Raw genomic sequence first — 17,829 nt, 5'->3', positions numbered from 1 at the left:
GTCGCCTGTTTCTGTGATTTGCCAGATAACACACATTTCCAAACTTATTTTTATTAATGGAAAATATCATAATCCCATGCAATTTCCTAAAATATATGATTGCATTCAGACACCATGCGGTTATGTCTCTTTATCTATAATGTGAGGTTTTTATTGGGGTTTCTGAATATGCTGGTAGTTGTGTTTGCATTGTTGAGGAGTAAATGTTTTTTTTTTTTTTTTTTTTTTTTAAGAATAACGACATTAAATACAAAATACTTTTGGTCAATGCCACATGAACAATATATATTCATCAACCATGTTACCAGGGAAGAAAAGAAGAAGAGAGAAAAAATACCAAAAATCGAGTACTTTCACAATATTACATTTTTGAGAGCTTGTTTTGTACTTTTTCCTAAGGGGAACGGTATAATTTGAAATCATTCATAACATGTGACAAAATTGGTGGAATACATTTATTTTTCACAGCATGATTTACCGTTTTGCGAGTTTGTGGATTTTTTAGCTGCATTTCCGTTCGTGACGTAAATTATGACGTTTTCAAGTAAAACTATCATCTGCGAATAAAACTTCTCAAATTTAATTTTGTAAACACAAACGACATTGTTAAGGTCCAAAAATCATAAAATCTCTATTATTGAAACGCGTGTGAACAATGCATAAATATGATTTCACAAGAAAGAAATCACCTACAGTGTAACGTTAGTCAAGTTCGGTTGACTGCAGGTGCAAGCAGCACTACCGAAAAAAAAGCAGCACGCCACCATTTTAGGTACTGTAAACCTGTTGCATTACAGTTTGTCGGATCATCAAGATAATAGTGAGATCAGGTAATACCGGTAAGGACTGAAAACAAGACTAACACTTACTTGCTAATTAAGTTACATTTACACCGTGTTGAAAGCAACAGCGTGTAAAAAGGAGATAGAGGCGGGAAGTGCATGCCATGTGCACGTGCAAAGATCATTGTAGGCCTATGCGTATTTGTTTTTTTTAATAATAATAGTAGTGTATTTGTATAAAATATGTAAAACAACACATATTCAATAAGACGACAAATGTAAATAAGACTATGTCGCATAACGTTTAAATACTGCCACAGCATCGTTATCTGTTTGAGTGTGAAGATATTTTATGAAAATTTAAACCTTAAGTTTCTCAAAAACATAATCACTCATATTAGATATAAAGATATATGAAATATTATCTATGAAAAAACCTGAAACTAAATGGTTCAAGCTGAATTTCAAAATTTGCGGATAAGGACAAAATCATAACACGTGCTGCCTTGAAACAAGAAATGTCTAACTTGACAGTTTTACATTTATGATGAATATGTGGTATATACGATTTAATTTGATATTAAGATGATTTAATGGTTAAGACGACATGTATATAATTGAGTGATTTCTAATTAGGCATGAAGAGAATGATGCCCTCAAAGCATGACCACAACGTTTGCGTCACGTGAAATAAGCTGTCAAAACTGTGCAACTGTAAATCAGTTTGTATATAAACTGCAGTAATCTGTCATTTTCTTAAACATAGGCAGAACGATGGACTGCTGTGGACTCGTGACTGAGAGAAAGCTGCCAGGTCTCACCTGTTTATTTCCAAAGCATATACTAAAATTACTTATAGATAAATAGACAATTAAAAGATGTTGTTGTGTTTGTTTACTTGTCAGTTCCTCTGAAGAGCATCAGAGTTGAGGTGCAGGTGAAGAGTCATGTAGCTACAGTCACCTCCACTCTGCAGTATGTGAATGAGGAAGAGCGCCACCTGGAGGCCTTGTTTGTGTTTCCTCTGCCTGCTGATGCTGCTGTCTGTCACTTCAGTGCCAAGATCGGAGATCAGGAGATTGTGGCAGAGGTTCAAGATAGACAAACTGCGAGTCTCTCGCATCCATCAAAATACAAGATATATGATAAGTGTTTTGACCAAACACATGAATTATTTTTGTTTTTGCATTCATTGCTTGTTATTCAAACTCTCTGTATTGTAGGCTAGGGATGAGTATGATGATGCTGTGAGTTCGGGTTGTCAGGCGTTTCTATTGGAAGAGAGTGAAGAAAGTTCTGATGTGTTCAGTCTGAGTGTTGGGTGTCTGTCACCGGGTCAGAACGCTGACATCACCATCACATACATCACTGAGCTCTCTGTGCAGGACGACCACTCGCTGCGCTTCTGTCTGCCTGCTGTACTCAACCCCAGATACGCACCAGCAGGTACTGCACTTCAACAGCTGACAACACTTTACAGTAATGCCACACATTTACAGTAACACACAAGATTTGCAGTAATACCACACATTTACAGTAACACACAAGGTTTGCAGTAATACCACACATTTACAGTAACACACAAGATTTACAGTAATGCCACACATTCACAGTAACACAAAATATATGCAGTAATGCCACCCATTTACAGTAACACACAAAATTTACCGTAATACCACATATTTATAGAAACACACAAGATTTGCAGTAATACATAAGATTTACAGTAATATCACTCATTTACAGTAATACACAAGATTTATAGTTATACCACACATTTACAGTAATACACAAGATTTACCGTAATACCACATATTTATAGTAACACACAAGATTTGCAGTAATACATAAGATTTACAGTAATATCACTCATTTACAGTAATACACAAGATTTATAGTTATACCACACATTTACAGTAATACACAAGATTTACAATTATACCACACATTTACAGTAATACACAAGATTTAAAGTTATACCACACATTTACAGTAATACACAAGATTTACAATTATACCACACATTTACAGTAATACACAAGATTTAAAGTTATACCACACATTTACAGTAATACACAAGATTTACAATTATACCACACATTTACAGTAATACACAAGATTTAAAGTTATACCACACATTTACAGTAATTTACAAGATTTACAGTAATACCACACATTTACAGTAACACACAAGATTTACAGCTATACCACACATTTACTTTAACACATCAGATTTACAGTAATAAGTGAGATTAAAGATTGTTTTTATAACACAATCTCTGTGTCGTCCTCAGGTTCAGATGCTGGAATAGTTTCAGAGATTTCGTCATGTGTCTCTGCTCCCTACACTTTCACTTTTAGTGTTCATGTGAGCTCTCCAAACCCCATCTCCAAACTAGAGTCCAACTGTACTCTGGATCCTCTTGTGTTCCTCAACTCTGATCACACTCAGGCAACGGTACTGTGGGCTTAATACAGTTTATGTGTGTGTGTGTGTGTGTGTGTGTGTGTGTGTGTTTTACAGAGATAATGTTGTTTATTCAATGCTTTCTTTATATGTTTGTGTTGTAGGTGAATCTGAGTTCTGGTCACAAGCTTGATAAAGATGTTGAGTTGTTTCTGTACTATCAGAATACCCATCAGCCCACTGCTATAGTGGAGGCAGGAGTGAACACTGCAAAACCAGGTACAGACTACAGTTCACCTGAATAATGTGTTTAAAATACCAAGTATTTTTAAAATACCAAGTATTTTAACCTCTTCTTAAATGAAATAGTGTACATGATTATTCCTTTAAAGGAACAGTATGTAGGATTGTGGCCAAAACTGGTATTGCAATCACAAAACTTGTGGCTAAAACTGGTACTGCAATCACCCAACTGGTGGTCAATACACAACATGACAACATAAATCAGTTGAGGGCTGCAACTCCACTTTTTAAATGACAATATCCTGGCCAGACCACTGTTGTCAGTGATATAAGTACTTGAAATGAAAATGATTTCTTAATGTCTAGGGACATATCAGGGCCATTTTTTGATTAATTGATATAAATTTCTTACATACTGTTCCTTTAACTAGCTCCACATGTATAGGAATGTTGAGTGTCTACTCTAGTTACAGATATACCACACATTTACAGTAATACACAAGATTTACAGTTATACCACACATGTAATATAACATAATACTTCACTAGAAAACTCAAGCAATCTTCTTTTGGCCAGTTTTTACTTTCCTCGATTTTTTTCTACGCTAGTGTTTGAAAGGCTGGTGTGTCGTTCCGCAAAGTGTAAAGAAGCTCGATTTACAAAGCTTTCTTCATGCTTTTGAATGTGTAATGTATGTTTTATCCAGATTCTCAAGGACAAGCCCTGGATGAAGTGAGACACATTGATGTGAAATTAAAAAAAAGGCCCAGACGTCGTGGTCGTAGGCTTTTGTTTTCTAGACGCAAGAGGAAGGCTGTTTCTGCTTCATCACAAGCAAGTATGTCTTGACTTAATAGTTTAACTGAAATACCATTGAGTTGCTTACAATTTACTTACACAAAAATATGAATATTTGAAATATACTTTCATGTAATATGGCAATAATTTATGCTTGCAAAAGCATATATTACAATGCTTAACAATTAATTAACCATTCCTTAAAATGCATGTTTGTGTGTTCACCATAATCTAACATACAAACGCTTCAAAAAGCTTGTTTTTAATCAATTTACATAATTTTACAGCATTTTGATGTTTGGAGAGAGTCACACAAACATTTTTGTCTCTATTTCAGGTTCTTTGATGAGTGACCCAATGGTGATGATAAGTTTGTACCCCGAATTCCCAAAGGAAGTGATGTCGTCATTACCAAACAAAGGCGAGTTTATTTTTGTTATGGACAGATCAGGCAGTATGGACTGTATGATGCATCATGGGAAAGGAGCAAAGACGCGCATACAAAGTGCAAAGGTACGGTTAAGGATGTAAAAAATATATGGATTTGTTAAAGCATAAGATGAGACACATGTTTATCTATCTGTCTACAGGCAACTCTAATCCTGCTGTTGAAGAGTCTGCCCATGGGCTGTTACTTCAATGTCTATGGATTTGGCTCTCGTTTTGAGTGCTTCTTCTTTTAGTGAGTAAATCTGAGTATTCTTAAATTCTCATACTCCGCTCTAAAACATGTGCAAGGATTTTAATGTTTGTGTCATTGCAGTCAGAGTGTTGTGTACAATGAGGACACAATGGACAAGGCACTGCAGGCAGTCAATAGAATGGAAGCAGACTTGGGTGGCACAGATATTGTACCGGCTCTCCAACACATCTACAATCAACCCTGTTACCCTGAACACCCCAGACAGGTGCATCACCTCATAATACATCAATCCATACAGGAAACCAAACCTAAAGCATTTAATGTGTTTCAGACTGGATTTGTTTGAATGTATGAGTCTTTACACACTTTTATGAACTGTTGTTTAGATGTATTTTCTCTCTGCAGCTGTTTGTCTTCACTGATGGAGAGGTAAGGAACACTAAAGAGGTTTTGGATCTTGTGAGAGACCATGCTCAATCTCACAGGTCAGTGTTTCATGCTCCTGCGACGCTTCTGTGTATGGAGAAAACAGAGTAGCTGAGCTGTTGTTACTGTTTATCTTCAGGTGTTTCTCATTCGGGATTGGTGAGGGTGCAAGTACCGCCCTCATCACAGGAATGGCCAAAGCGGGATCTGGACACGCCCAGTTCATCACAGGCACAGACCGCATGCAACCCAAAGTGAGACTATGTGTGACAGTGTCAAGTTATATGTAACAAAGGGGTATTACTATTCAATTCCCCTTACAACAGGCCCCCCAACCAAATGGAGGAAGACAACAAGGGTGTGCTTATTCAATCTTTAATTTAGTGGTATAAAAATACAAACATCCACATTCACATAAAAGGCGTAAACACACTACACAGCATTCATACCATATGTGGGGGGACACTTAGTTCTTAGACCATTTGTCTCATAGATACCCTGAGGTAATGAATCACACAATAATAATACTAATTGGTACCAATATAAAGAAAGAAAATCCCACACACAAAGTAAAAAAACCAATCACTTCCAGTTAGTGAAACAAACCATTTCAATTAAACAAACCAACCTCCACACAAAAAAGAAACAAAAAAAAGATTATAAATGAAATAGGCAATACAAATTCCCCAGGTCACTTATATGAGTCAGATGTACAGAATAATAAATGGTCTAATACCCGTGTGACCTCTCAAAATACACACATGGGGGTAAACAAACAAAACACCAATACACAATTTAACAGCTAAACCTAATACTCCACGCAGTCACACATCATTACTAAACACACACACACACACACACACACACACACACACGCACACACACACGCACACACACACGCACGAACGCACACACAGGATGAAACGTCAGAAGATTGAGAGCATCAACAGGAATGTCCAACGACTGTAAATTCCACAGCAGCGAAACAGCAGCCCTCTATAACACAAGTTCGCCATCAACCTTATATTTTTTTTTACTAACTAAAATAACACTGAAACTTAATATTCATAAAATAATAACACCACATACCTGTAGCGCACCTTGATCAGGCCCCCCAGCAATGTCAACGCACCATTCATAAATCTGGATCACACTAAATAAACGAGCCTCCATCAAATACCCGCTTTTTATGAAAACAATCAGTAAACTAACACTACCAATTGATTCGATACATACCGACTGTGAATGATTTGGAAGTACCCACAGGCCCACGCACAGCGCAGAAAATCAGCGTTCCTCTGATGCACAATAGCGGACAATGTCACGCAGATGAAATAGAAGTTTGATGCGGGAACTACCTTGGTGTTCAGCGCGACTAAGAGAGGTCCGGAAAAGGTATAAACCTTGTGCTTACACAGGTAAGGGAGTCGTTACACACCTCCACTGCAGCCAGTTTCCCAAAACAGAGAGAGAACCCGAAGAAAGGAATGTTCCCCACTTTTAAAGGGTCCGTGCGCTCAACTTCCGTCCGGCTTCATCACAAAGTCAAATGACACGCCCCTCTAAGCTCACCCCATTACATTCTACCCCCAGCTTTTCTATCATCGTCCCGATGATACAGCTTAAAGCCATGGTCGAAAAGGGGGCCCTTGATTCTGACTGGGTGGCTCTGGGAGGTTTCCAGACTCTTGGCTCCCTTGTACACTCTGAACCTGTATCACAGCCCTTGGTAAATGGTAAGGGTTTGCATGCCTCCCTGCAGTTACTCGAGTGGTTTTGCGCCTCCCTTCCTCCCTTGGTTGAACAAGGGGGTCCCCACTCAGCACCGGCACCTCAACCCTAGATTCCCTGCTCTCTTCTCTCACAGGTTCTTCCTCTGGGAACTGGCCAACTTCCCCTACACTGGGACCTGGGGACACTCCCTCAATAACAATCACCTCCCCCTCACCAGCTGTCTCCCCTGAGACGAAAAGCTCATTCTCGTCTTCGAACGGTCCTAACCCAGGATCAGCCACGGGGTCTGGGCACACAACATTTGAGGCTGGCTTCAGGTAAGACCTGTGTACCTGCTTTGTCCGGGAGGGATCGCCTATCTGCGCTATGGTATATACTCCCCCATCTCCCCTAGGAGCCCTAACAACCCTATAGCGTAGACTAGACCAATGATTTTGAATTTTATGACGACCCCGAATGCCAAGGTCCCGTACATACACTTCCTGACCTTCCTGTAACCTCACCTCACTCCTTTCCTGGTCGTGGCGCATTTTACGCAGACCTGCAGCTCTATCCAACCTTGCTCGCACTCTCCTGTATGTTACTCTCAGGGTATCTCCATGTTCTTTTACCCAATCACTCACTTGTCCCCCAACGGGTTCCTCTACACCTGCGAGCAAAAAGTCAACTGGAAGTTTAGGAGCTTGACCGAACATCAAAAAGTATGGTGACTCCCTTGTAGTCTGGTGGGGAGTAGTATTGTATGCATAACATACTTGCGCGAGATGACGAGTCCAACAGCGTTTCTGTTCGACTGACAGTGTACGCAGTAAGTCATGGAGGGTCCTATTAAAGCGCTCGCACTGCCCATTCCCCTGAGGGTGATATGGGGTAGTGCGAGTCTTCTGCACACCATACCACTGACAAAGCTGGGACACCACAGCCCCCTCAAAACATCGCCCTTGATCCAAATGAATTTGTGCTGGTACACCGAACTTGTAAAACAACTCATGAACCAAGACGTTAGCAACCGTAGTCGCAGTCTGGTCCCGTGTGGGGACAGCCTGAGTAAACTTTGAGAAGACGTCTGTCATCACCAAAACATGCTCTCGGCCATCACTGGCCCATCCAAGGTGGTAAAATCGACTGCCAAGATCTGGTTTGGCCTTGATGCCAACAAATGGCCCATTGCTGCGTGGGCTAGTGGCTGATTTGCCTTTGCAACTGCACATTGCCTACACTCATGACACTTCGCCCGCACCCCGGCCTCCATTCCAGGCCAATCACACCGACGGCGTATTAACTCGTAGGTGCGTTCCCTACCTTGGTGACCATGTGCCCCATGTAATTGCTCAAAAACCTCTGCTTGTAAAACTCTTGGCAACACCAGCTGAGCCACAACTTCACCTCCATCAGGTAACTTTAAATGGCGATACAACAAGTCATCCTTTATGAACAACCGGCTCCACTGACGGAGCAATTCCAGGCTACTCCTAGACATGGTACTACGTTGTTCCTTGGTAGGGTAAACATGTGAAGAAAAAAAGCCTAAAACAGGACCAATAACTTTATCTTGTCCCTGTGCTTGTTGTAACTCTAGATGTGATGTCTTGGAAAAGGCCGAGATCATACTCTGTTCTACCTCCACTGGCCCCTGTCTATCCAACAATTCTACCAGTACCCCTGGCAAAATTGTTCCACAATCTGGTTGTACGGGAAGTGCCACTGGATATTGTCTAGACAATGCATCCGCATTGCCATTCACCCGGCCCGGCCGATATCGGATGTCGAAATCAAAAGCGGCCAACTGTGAGGCCCAACGTTGTTCCAGAGCACCGAGTTTGGCGGTCTTCAAATAACTCAATGGGTTATTATCAGTATACACCATACATTTCTGTCCTACCAGATAATCCCTAAACTTTTCAGTAAAGGGCCCATTTTAATGCCAACAACTCGAGTTTCATTGAGCTATAGTTTTGCATGTTCTTTTCTGTAGGTCTAAGCCCCCGACTTGCATATGCCACTGGCCTCAGCTGACCCTCCCTTTCCTGACTGAGGACTGCCCCCAACCCTGAATGGCTAGCATCAATCTCCAGTACAAACGGAGAAGAGAAGTCAGCATAAGCCAAAACGGGAGCCGACACCAGTCTCCGTTTCAAACTCTGGAATCCCCGTTCACACTCTTCAGTCCAACCACTTTCAAACGACTTCCCTGATCCCCTCTTCTTTCTAGTTCCCCCTACATCTGCAACCAGGCGATGCAATGGTGCAGCTAGCTGTGCAAATCCTTCCACAAAGCGCCTATAGTAACTAGCGAATCCTAAAAAGGATCGCAACTCAGCTACTGTTGTCGGACGCTTCCACTCAGCCACTGCATTGATCTTAGCCGGATCAGTAGACACCCCGTCTTTTGAGACCACATGTCCCAAATAACTCACATGTTGTCGAAAGAAACAACATTTTTCCAATTTGGCCTTAAGCCCCTCCTGTTGTAATCTGACAAAAACCATTTCCAACCTCTGCAAATGTTGTGTAATGGTGGATGAAAAAACAATGATATCATCTAGGTAAAGTAATAAGGTCTGGAATCGTTGGTCCCCAAACATGCGTTCCATTAGGCGCTGGAAGGTACTAGGCGCGTTGCACAACCCAAAAGGCATCCGGTTAAACTCGAATAGCCCAAAAGGTGTGCAAAAAGCCGTCTTGCATTTATCTCCCTCCGCCACCGGAACTTGATTATAGCCACTGGCTAAGTCCAACGTGGAAAACCACTGGGCTCCACATAGGGCATCCAGCGACTCCTCAATCCGGGGCAGGGGGAATGCATCCTTTCGTGTCTTGCTGTTTAACTGCCTGTAATCAACACATAGGCGAATCTGACCATCCTTTTTCTTGACTACAACAATAGGGGATGCATAGGGACTAGCACTCTCCCTAATCACCTGACTTTGCAACAGTTGATGAATATGTTGTTTTACAGCTTCATAATCTGAAGGAGGTAACCGGCGATACCTCTGCCGTACCGGCTCATCGTCAAGCAAGGGGATCTCATGAGTCATGAGCTCTGTACAACCCAAGTCACCATCATGAGATGAAAACACAGACCTATGTTTGCTCAGGAGGGTCCTTACCAGAACCTGTTCTTCTGGTGACAAATGAGACAAATCCATATTCTGGATTACTTCTTCTACCCCACCTACTCCGGCCACCTGTGCTGCTACGATGGCTTGCTGGTCAACGTGTCCCACCAATGGTTCAATGGTAACATCCCCCTCCCACCTTGGCATAACCTGAACATTAGATAGGGTTCCCACCACAACGTGAGGTTGTACACAGGAATCCTGTTCACCCACATTAACTATGGGTACATAGGCCACCCCTTGAATGATTGGCACAAGAGATACAGAGGCCAAAAGGCCAGCCGGAAGTGAATCCCCTTTCTCCAAGGGTTCAAATAACAGCACAGATGGAGGGCCTACCGGCAAATGAAATGTGACTGGCACAAAGCGCAACGAATCTGCAGGGATTCTTACGGTTTCTTGCCCAATCCTGGCTGGCCTACTCCTGGCATCCTCAACTCCCACCTCAATCTTCTTGCAATACTGTAAGGCAGATTGCCATGCAGGAGTGTCCTTCACAATCTGAAGATCAAAAAGAGCACTACCATATTGACTAAACAACTCTTTGTAACAGTCCTGCATGACATTCATGCCCAACAACCCAGGAAGCCCACCTAGACAAGAATTTGAGCGATCCCTTACCACAAGTACACATTTGTTCTTAATATGCCTCCCGAGGACAACGAAATCCAGTTCTAAATACCCTAAATAAGGTATGTCCAAACCATTTGCAGCACGCAGCTGTAACCATCCACAACTACGCAACTTCTCTTGTCCCCGGGGCTCAAAATGTTGACGAAAGAAATTTTCAGATATAGTTGTCACCATGGACCCGGTGTCTAATAAGCAAGGAACCTCCACCCCCCCCATCATAATAGTGACAGACGGACAGCGACCCACCAACTTGGACAAAGTTGGAGAACCCTCCCATCCCAGGGGCCGAGAGCCAACCACCACCCCTCCTGAAGTGTGGCTCGTCAATTCAGGGGGTTGAAGTTTTCCGCCGGCCCACTAGGACCAGGGGGATTGCCTCGTACTACTGGAGGCATTCGTTGTTCCATAGGCCGACGCATATCCAAAACACAATTCCGGGCAATGTGACCTGGTTGATTACACCGGCGACAAATAATAGGACCACTTCGCCTAGGCTGATTAAAAGCCTGCCAAGACTGTAACTGCTGCAGGCCCTGAGTTAGCTGATTAAGCTGTTCTTGCTGAGTGCGAAGCATCTCCTTTAATTCATTCATCTCTGCTGAATTATGACTACCAGAAGGTAAGCCATGTCCCTGAACTCTATACTGAGTAGCAATTGACGGAACCGAATGACTCCTCTCTCGCATCTCTGGCCGAGAACCCTCATCTACCCACCTAATCGCCTCTCTTCGTACATCCAAAACAGTGGACTGTGGATGGCGCCGGACATAACGTTTAAGCTCACGGCACAACCCAATATCACGGACGTATTCAACAAATTGATCCCTTAATAAAGTGGCCGAATTGGGCACACCACCTGGTGCACATTGTATCACTTTATCCATTAAAGCAAAAAGTGCATGTGAAAAATCCTGCAAGGACTCACCTTCTTCCTGTTTACGGGAGAAAAACCGCTCCTGAAGCGAAATATATGAATGTACCTCACCGTACAATTCTTTTAACACAGAGAACACCTTTTCCGGATCCTCTCTCTCTTCCCTTGATCTAAATTTAATTTCGCTTCTTGCAGATCCCCCCAAATGATCAAAAATAAACAACGCTTCCTCCCTGCCTGATAAACTTCGTGCTCGTAAATTACTTTTCATTTCCTCTACCCATTCAAACACATCCTCATCTTCCCTTCCATTAAACGTAGGACACCGTCGTTCTCTAGGAACAAGAATAACACGCTCTATCATGGGCCTGGTGGCACCAGCCATACTGGAGGCACGCATATTTGAATCCACATTTGAGGCACTAACAGTAGCTGAGGACCCTGCTACAGAATTAGCTTGACGCTGTAACTGTTCATTCTCTGTCTGCAGGAGCTGAACCTGCTGTCGCAACTCCTCTACTTCACTCTCCATTGGTAATCAAAAGAGAGAAAAGAAAAAAAATTTGGACTTACTGGTAACTCAAGTCAGCAACTTCACGAAACACTCTTTACCACTGCCTGCTGCTGTCCCGCTGCTGCAAAATAAACACACTCACACCAAAATATCCAAATATACAAAACACAGAAAAAAAAGAAAAAAAAGAAAAAAACACCATACAAAATAAACAGATTTACACAGCACACCCTGTTACAATGACCCTGCCCGACTACGCCAAATGTGACAGTGTCAAGTTATATGTAACAAAGGGGTATTACTATTCAATTCCCCTTACAACAGGCCCCCCAACCAAATGGAGGAAGACAACAAGGGTGTGCTTATTCAATCTTTAATTTAGTGGTATAAAAATACAAACATCCACATTCACATAAAAGGCGTAAACACACTACACAGCATTCATACCATATGTGGGGGGACACTTAGTTCTTAGACCATTTGTCTCATAGATACCCTGAGGTAATGAATCACACAATAATAATACTAATTGGTACCAATATAAAGAAAGAAAATCCCACACACAAAGTAAAAAAACCAATCACTTCCAGTTAGTGAAACAAACCATTTCAATTAAACAAACCAACCTCCACACAAAAAAAGAAACAAAAAAAAGATTATAAATGAAATAGGCAATACAAATTCCCCAGGTCACTTATATGAGTCAGATGTACAGAATAATAAATGGTCTAATACCCGTGTGACCTCTCAAAATACACACATGGGGGTAAACAAACAAAACACCAATACACAATTTAACAGCTAAACCTAATACTCCACGCAGTCACACATCATTACTAAACACACACACACACACACACACACACACACACACACGCACACACACACGCACACACACACGCACACACACACGCACAAACGCACACACAGGATGAAACGTCAGAAGATTGAGAGCATCAACAGGAATGTCCAACGACTGTAAATTCCACAGCAGCGAAACAGCAGCCCTCTATAACACAAGTTCGCCATCAACCTTATATTTTTTTTTACTAACTAAAATAACACTGAAACTTAATATTCATAAAATAATAACACCACATACCTGTAGCGCACCTTGATCAGGCCCCCCAGCAATGTCAACGCACCATTCACAAATCTGGATCACACTAAATAAACGAGCCTCCATCAAATACCCGCTTTTTATGAAAACAATCAGTAAACTAACACTACCAATTGATTCGATACATACCGACTGTGAATGATTTGGAAGTACCCACAGGCCCACGCACAGCGCAGAAAATCAGCGTTCCTCTGATGCACAATAGCGGACAATGTCACGCAGATGAAATAGAAGTTTGATGCGGGAACTACCTTGGTGTTCAGCGCGACTAAGAGAGGTCCGGAAAAGGTATAAACCTTGTGCTTACACAGGTAAGGGAGTCGTTACACACCTCCACTGCAGCCAGTTTCCCAAAACAGAGAGAGAACCCGAAGAAAGGAATGTTCCCCACTTTTAAAGGGTCCGTGCGCTCAACTTCCGTCCGGCTTCATCACAAAGTTAAATGACACGCCCCTCTAAGCTCACCCCATTACATATGGATGAGTTTTAGTTTGAAACAAGAGATGATGTAAATGTAGAGGGTTTGAATCTGTATGAGATTGTTTTATTTCTCTTCAAATGTTATCAGGTGATGGAGTCTCTCAGGTTTGCTCTTCAGCCTGCAGTGAACAAGATCTCCGTGAAGTGGAAAGTACCACATGGCATTAAGGTTAACACACTGTCTCCACCCATCAAAATGCTCTTCCAGGGTCAAAGGTCACTCATTTATGCCCAACTTAAAGGACAGGTGAGCATGTATTTGTCATTGAGGCTTGAGGTTTGTGATTTTATCTTCTGATCATGGGTTTATAGATAAATTGTTTACTTTTCATTTCTGTGTCATAGAGTTCAGAAAACTCTGAAGGATCAGTGATAGTTCAATACAACCTGAAAGATCAACCAGTGACAAACCAGCTTCACTTCTGCCTTAAACCAACCGAGGACACTGGGTAACATAAAGCACAGATTCATCCTGATTCAGACTCATTCAACAACACTCAGATTCATTAAACTGTTTGTCGATGTTTTTGCAGGTTGTCTGTCCACCGGCTGGCGGCCCGCTCTCTGATTTGCTGTCTGGAGCAGAGAGAGAGGAAAAGAGGTGGAAGGGTGGCGAATATTAGGAGGAGGATGGTGGAGATCAGTGTTGAAGCAGGAGTGAGCAGTGTTCATACAGCCTTCATTGCCATTAATAAAGACAACAGAGAGGCTGTGAAAGGACCTCTGATACAGAGAAGAGTACCAATACAAGGTTTGTCATCTGGTTGTTTGTGTCTGCATCTGAGTTCACATATGGAGTGTTATGCAATATTACATTTTCAAAATTGATAGTGTACATTTGATTATAAAATGTGAAATTGAATTCTGTTTTAGTGATGAGACATGATACTTTCTTTCGTCCAGGTAAGTCCTCTTGCACTTCTTGTATTACAGATCTCACTGTCTATAGTATATAAACTATATTAATATGTGAAATTCAATGCTGTTTCAGTGATGCGTGGTGGAGGAGCCCCGCCGCCTTGTAAGACAAATCATTTTCTTATATCTATTTTTTCACATCTATTTTGTGAGTGTTTGGTGCTGTATAATATGTATTATTACTTCAAAAGATTTTTTTACAGGGTTCCCACGGGTCCTTGAAATTCTTAAAAGTTTATGAATCTGGGGAAAAAAATTCAAGGCCCTGGGAAGTTTTTCAAAATATACATGCATAGATACAGGTCATTAAAAGTGCTTGAATCTATTTTATGCAAGAAGTTTTCTAAAAAATTCCATATTATTCCTGCGCTAAACTGTTTGCTTTCAATACTTATATCTTCTGTATGTGAATGTTGATTCATACCAAAATGCTTTAATACATGAAAACGTCTCTGGTTAAGTATGTAACTGTTGTTCCCTGAGAAGGGAACGAGACACTGCGTCTCCCTTGCCATACTTTCTGCGTCCCTGTAGCGCCGTCTTTGGCAATATTTCAGATAGTGATATACTTCCTGGCTCCCTCGTAATCCTGTCTTTGTCGTTAAGCCTCACCATTGGTTCAATGTGAATTTGACACATTCAGACGCACTTACCACTGGAGGCATCCCGAAAGTGTCACCGCAGTGACGCAGCGTGAGTTCCCTTGAAAGGGAACTGTAACAATGCATCTTAAAATGTAACACGATGTAACCTTGCTCTCACTTGAAATGTGTCCTCACATTTAGTCCTTGAATTTGAGGGTATTGGACGTGGAAAGTCCTTGAAAGGTCCTTGAATTTGAAGTTAAGTAAGGTGTGGGAACCCTGTTTTTATTTCTATTCCAGTGTTTGAAAGAATGGTGCCATTCTGCAAAGTGTAAAAAAATACATTTACAAAGATCTGTTCATGTTTTCGAATGTGTACTATGTGTTTTTCCAGATTCTCATGAACAAGCTATTGCTGAAGCGAAAGAAATTGATGATTTTGGTGTCGAATTAGAAGAAAAGCCACATAGTCGTCAACGTAAGAGGAAGGCCGATTCTGCTTCATCACCATCGAGTATGTATTGACTTAAAGGTGCTGTAAAATGTAAAACTGTATTTATCTAGGCATAGATGAATAATAAGAGTTCTGCATATGTTAATGACATATAGTGAGCCTTACATATGATTGTTTCCCCTTATGTAAACCTTGTGCATGCAAAAGACTGGAAAACAGGACAATCTCAACACCGACTGTGCCGTTACAGTCGAGATTTACAACATTCATTACACATTAAATTAAGTACAATGCTATTACAATGCTAAAAACAAAGTTGTAACTGCTGAGTTAATGTTACATACTACAGTTACGTTTTGCAGGTCCGTACTGAAAAAGCACACAAACTTACCACGCAGAAACATCCATTAACAATCTCCAAACAATTGTTTATTCCTCAAAATTGTATCTTCGTCTGATACAGACTCAAACATAAGGGCTGTTTACAGTACACACACACAGAGCTACTGAAGGAGCTGCTCTGAGAAACAGCCAATCAGAGCAGAGCTCAACATTATTGTACATGATCCTTTCAAATAAGTTAATGATAGACCATTTCATTCTAAAGGCAAATCCTAGGGTTGTAAATGGACATGTAAAACCATCTCTGAATATTTTTGCACTCCTTAAAATGTGTCTTTCTGTGTCAGAACCTAAGCCTAAGACGGGCTCTTCACTCCAGCTTATTACTCTACAAAAAGCTTCAGGCTGCTGGGAACTGAGCGCTGCTTTGGCCCGAGTGTTTGGAAAGACTGAAGATGAGCTGACCAATCAGAAACCAGCACAGGTGTGACATATGATTCAACATGATGAAATAATGAAAGATGATAATAAATTCATGTGTACGGTGTGTGTATTTGTGTTTACAGGTGGATGGGTCAGTGTGGGCCACTCTTCTGTCTCTCATCTGGTTATACGGCTATAAAATACAGCAACAGATTGAGTGGCAGTTTGTGGCCATGAAGGCGGCGTCATGGATCGGCTCTCAGAACGGTGAGATCTCCAAACCAGACGACATTCATCAGCAGATAAAGAGATGTTTAGTCAAGTATTAAACTAAAGTGATGTGTGTGTTTGTGTGTGTTTCAGTGGTCAGTCTGTCTCGGTGTGTGTGTGATGGGAATCATCTACTGGGATGTCAGGTGAAAGAAGAAACTTTGGGAATCTGAGGAGTGTTTCTGCTTCGTAGGCTGTTAGAAGACCAAATATCTCTTATTGTTTATTTATTCAATTTTATTAGCTGTGTTTCTGTTCTTAATTTTGTTTTACCTTAAAAGTAGTCACTTTCAGTTGGTTATTAGAGATGTTAAGAAAAAAGGCTTAAGACAAAATTGTTAAACAAATAACATGCAGCCTATTTACAGTATGTCATCTCTGCTTCTTTAGTAGGCTATTTAGTTCTGGATACATTTTTTGGAGCAAGTCAGAATTATAAAAGCTAAATAAGTGTTTTTACTTCCTTTATGGTTTATGTAATTACATGTATTAGCTTTTTGGTGTTATGCAAAAAAGAAGTTATTATACCTAAATAAAAACAAACATGTTTTGGAGTTATTCCTGTTTTTCCTGTCTAGCAGTGATTATTTTTCAGGTCAATTATTAGTAAAATTGACATGTTTTGTCAAGTATGCAATGCATACTTAAAATGTGACCTCTACATTTAACCAATCCTAGGGAGTAGTGAACACACTGAGCAGTGGCCAGCTATTGAGATTAAGGTGCCTTGCTCAAGGGCACCACAGTCGCGACCTGCTTGCCGGGAGACTCGCCCGACTCTCTAGTCTAACCCCTAGGCTACGACTATTAGAAATGTTGGACACACATGGGTGGTTTCCTGTACGGGGATTAGCTTAAGCCAGGACTAGGCCTTAGTTTAATTAGGAAATAAAACTAGTTAACAAACATGCCTTACTAAAAACATTATGGTGTAAATACTGGTGTATTTAAAGATATGTCAGTGCAAGTTGTTTTCAGTTTGGACATCTTTTTTTTATTTTAGTCTAGGACTAGTTTAATCTCTGTCCAGGAAACCGCCCCAAAGACGTCAGGCACAATTTAAC

At 41.1% G+C, this 17,829-nt stretch overlaps 1 protein-coding gene and 1 long non-coding RNA gene across 2 annotated transcripts; one reads left to right on the top strand and one right to left on the bottom strand.

Annotated features, from left to right (window-relative positions):
* Positions 1-541: 541 nt before the first annotated feature.
* On the top strand, positions 542-17,323 carry LOC141364348 (von Willebrand factor A domain-containing protein 5A-like). The gene is made up of 21 exons (XM_073868906.1): positions 542-839; positions 1,549-1,596; positions 1,688-1,890; positions 2,006-2,228; positions 3,077-3,240; positions 3,354-3,468; positions 4,140-4,271; positions 4,569-4,744; positions 4,822-4,913; positions 4,995-5,139; positions 5,280-5,359; positions 5,440-5,554; positions 13,863-14,021; positions 14,120-14,223; positions 14,308-14,525; positions 14,648-14,677; positions 14,766-14,795; positions 15,671-15,790; positions 16,420-16,556; positions 16,639-16,762; positions 16,859-17,323. Exons 2-21 carry the CDS (start codon positions 1,557-1,559, stop codon positions 16,936-16,938), a joined length of 2,487 nt encoding a protein of 828 aa, XP_073725007.1. The 5' UTR covers positions 542-839; positions 1,549-1,556; the 3' UTR covers positions 16,939-17,323.
* On the bottom strand, positions 5,581-7,136 carry LOC141364353 (uncharacterized). The gene is made up of 3 exons (XR_012370114.1): positions 6,537-7,136; positions 6,390-6,453; positions 5,581-6,296 (listed from the first exon to the last, which is right to left on the bottom strand). It is a non-coding gene; the product is annotated as an uncharacterized lncRNA (long non-coding RNA).
* Positions 17,324-17,829: the final 506 nt, after the last annotated feature.

This window comes from Misgurnus anguillicaudatus, chromosome 6 (assembly GCF_027580225.2).
Source record: "Misgurnus anguillicaudatus chromosome 6, ASM2758022v2, whole genome shotgun sequence".
NCBI lineage: Eukaryota > Metazoa > Chordata > Actinopteri > Cypriniformes > Cobitidae > Misgurnus > Misgurnus anguillicaudatus.
Note: the sequence above shows the minus strand (reverse complement) of the source record. Positions and strands in the feature narration are given on the sequence as shown.

Coding starts and splice junctions, on each gene's coding strand:
- LOC141364348 (XM_073868906.1), top strand. CDS start 1,557: ATGGACTGCTGTGGACTCGTGACTGAGAGAAAGCTGCCAG. Junction 5,555..13,862: donor CAGACCGCATGCAACCCAAA/GTGAGACTATGT, acceptor AAATGTTATCAG/GTGATGGAGTCTCTCAGGTT. Junction 14,526..14,647: donor GAGAAGAGTACCAATACAAG/GTTTGTCATCTG, acceptor ATTCTGTTTTAG/TGATGAGACATGATACTTTC.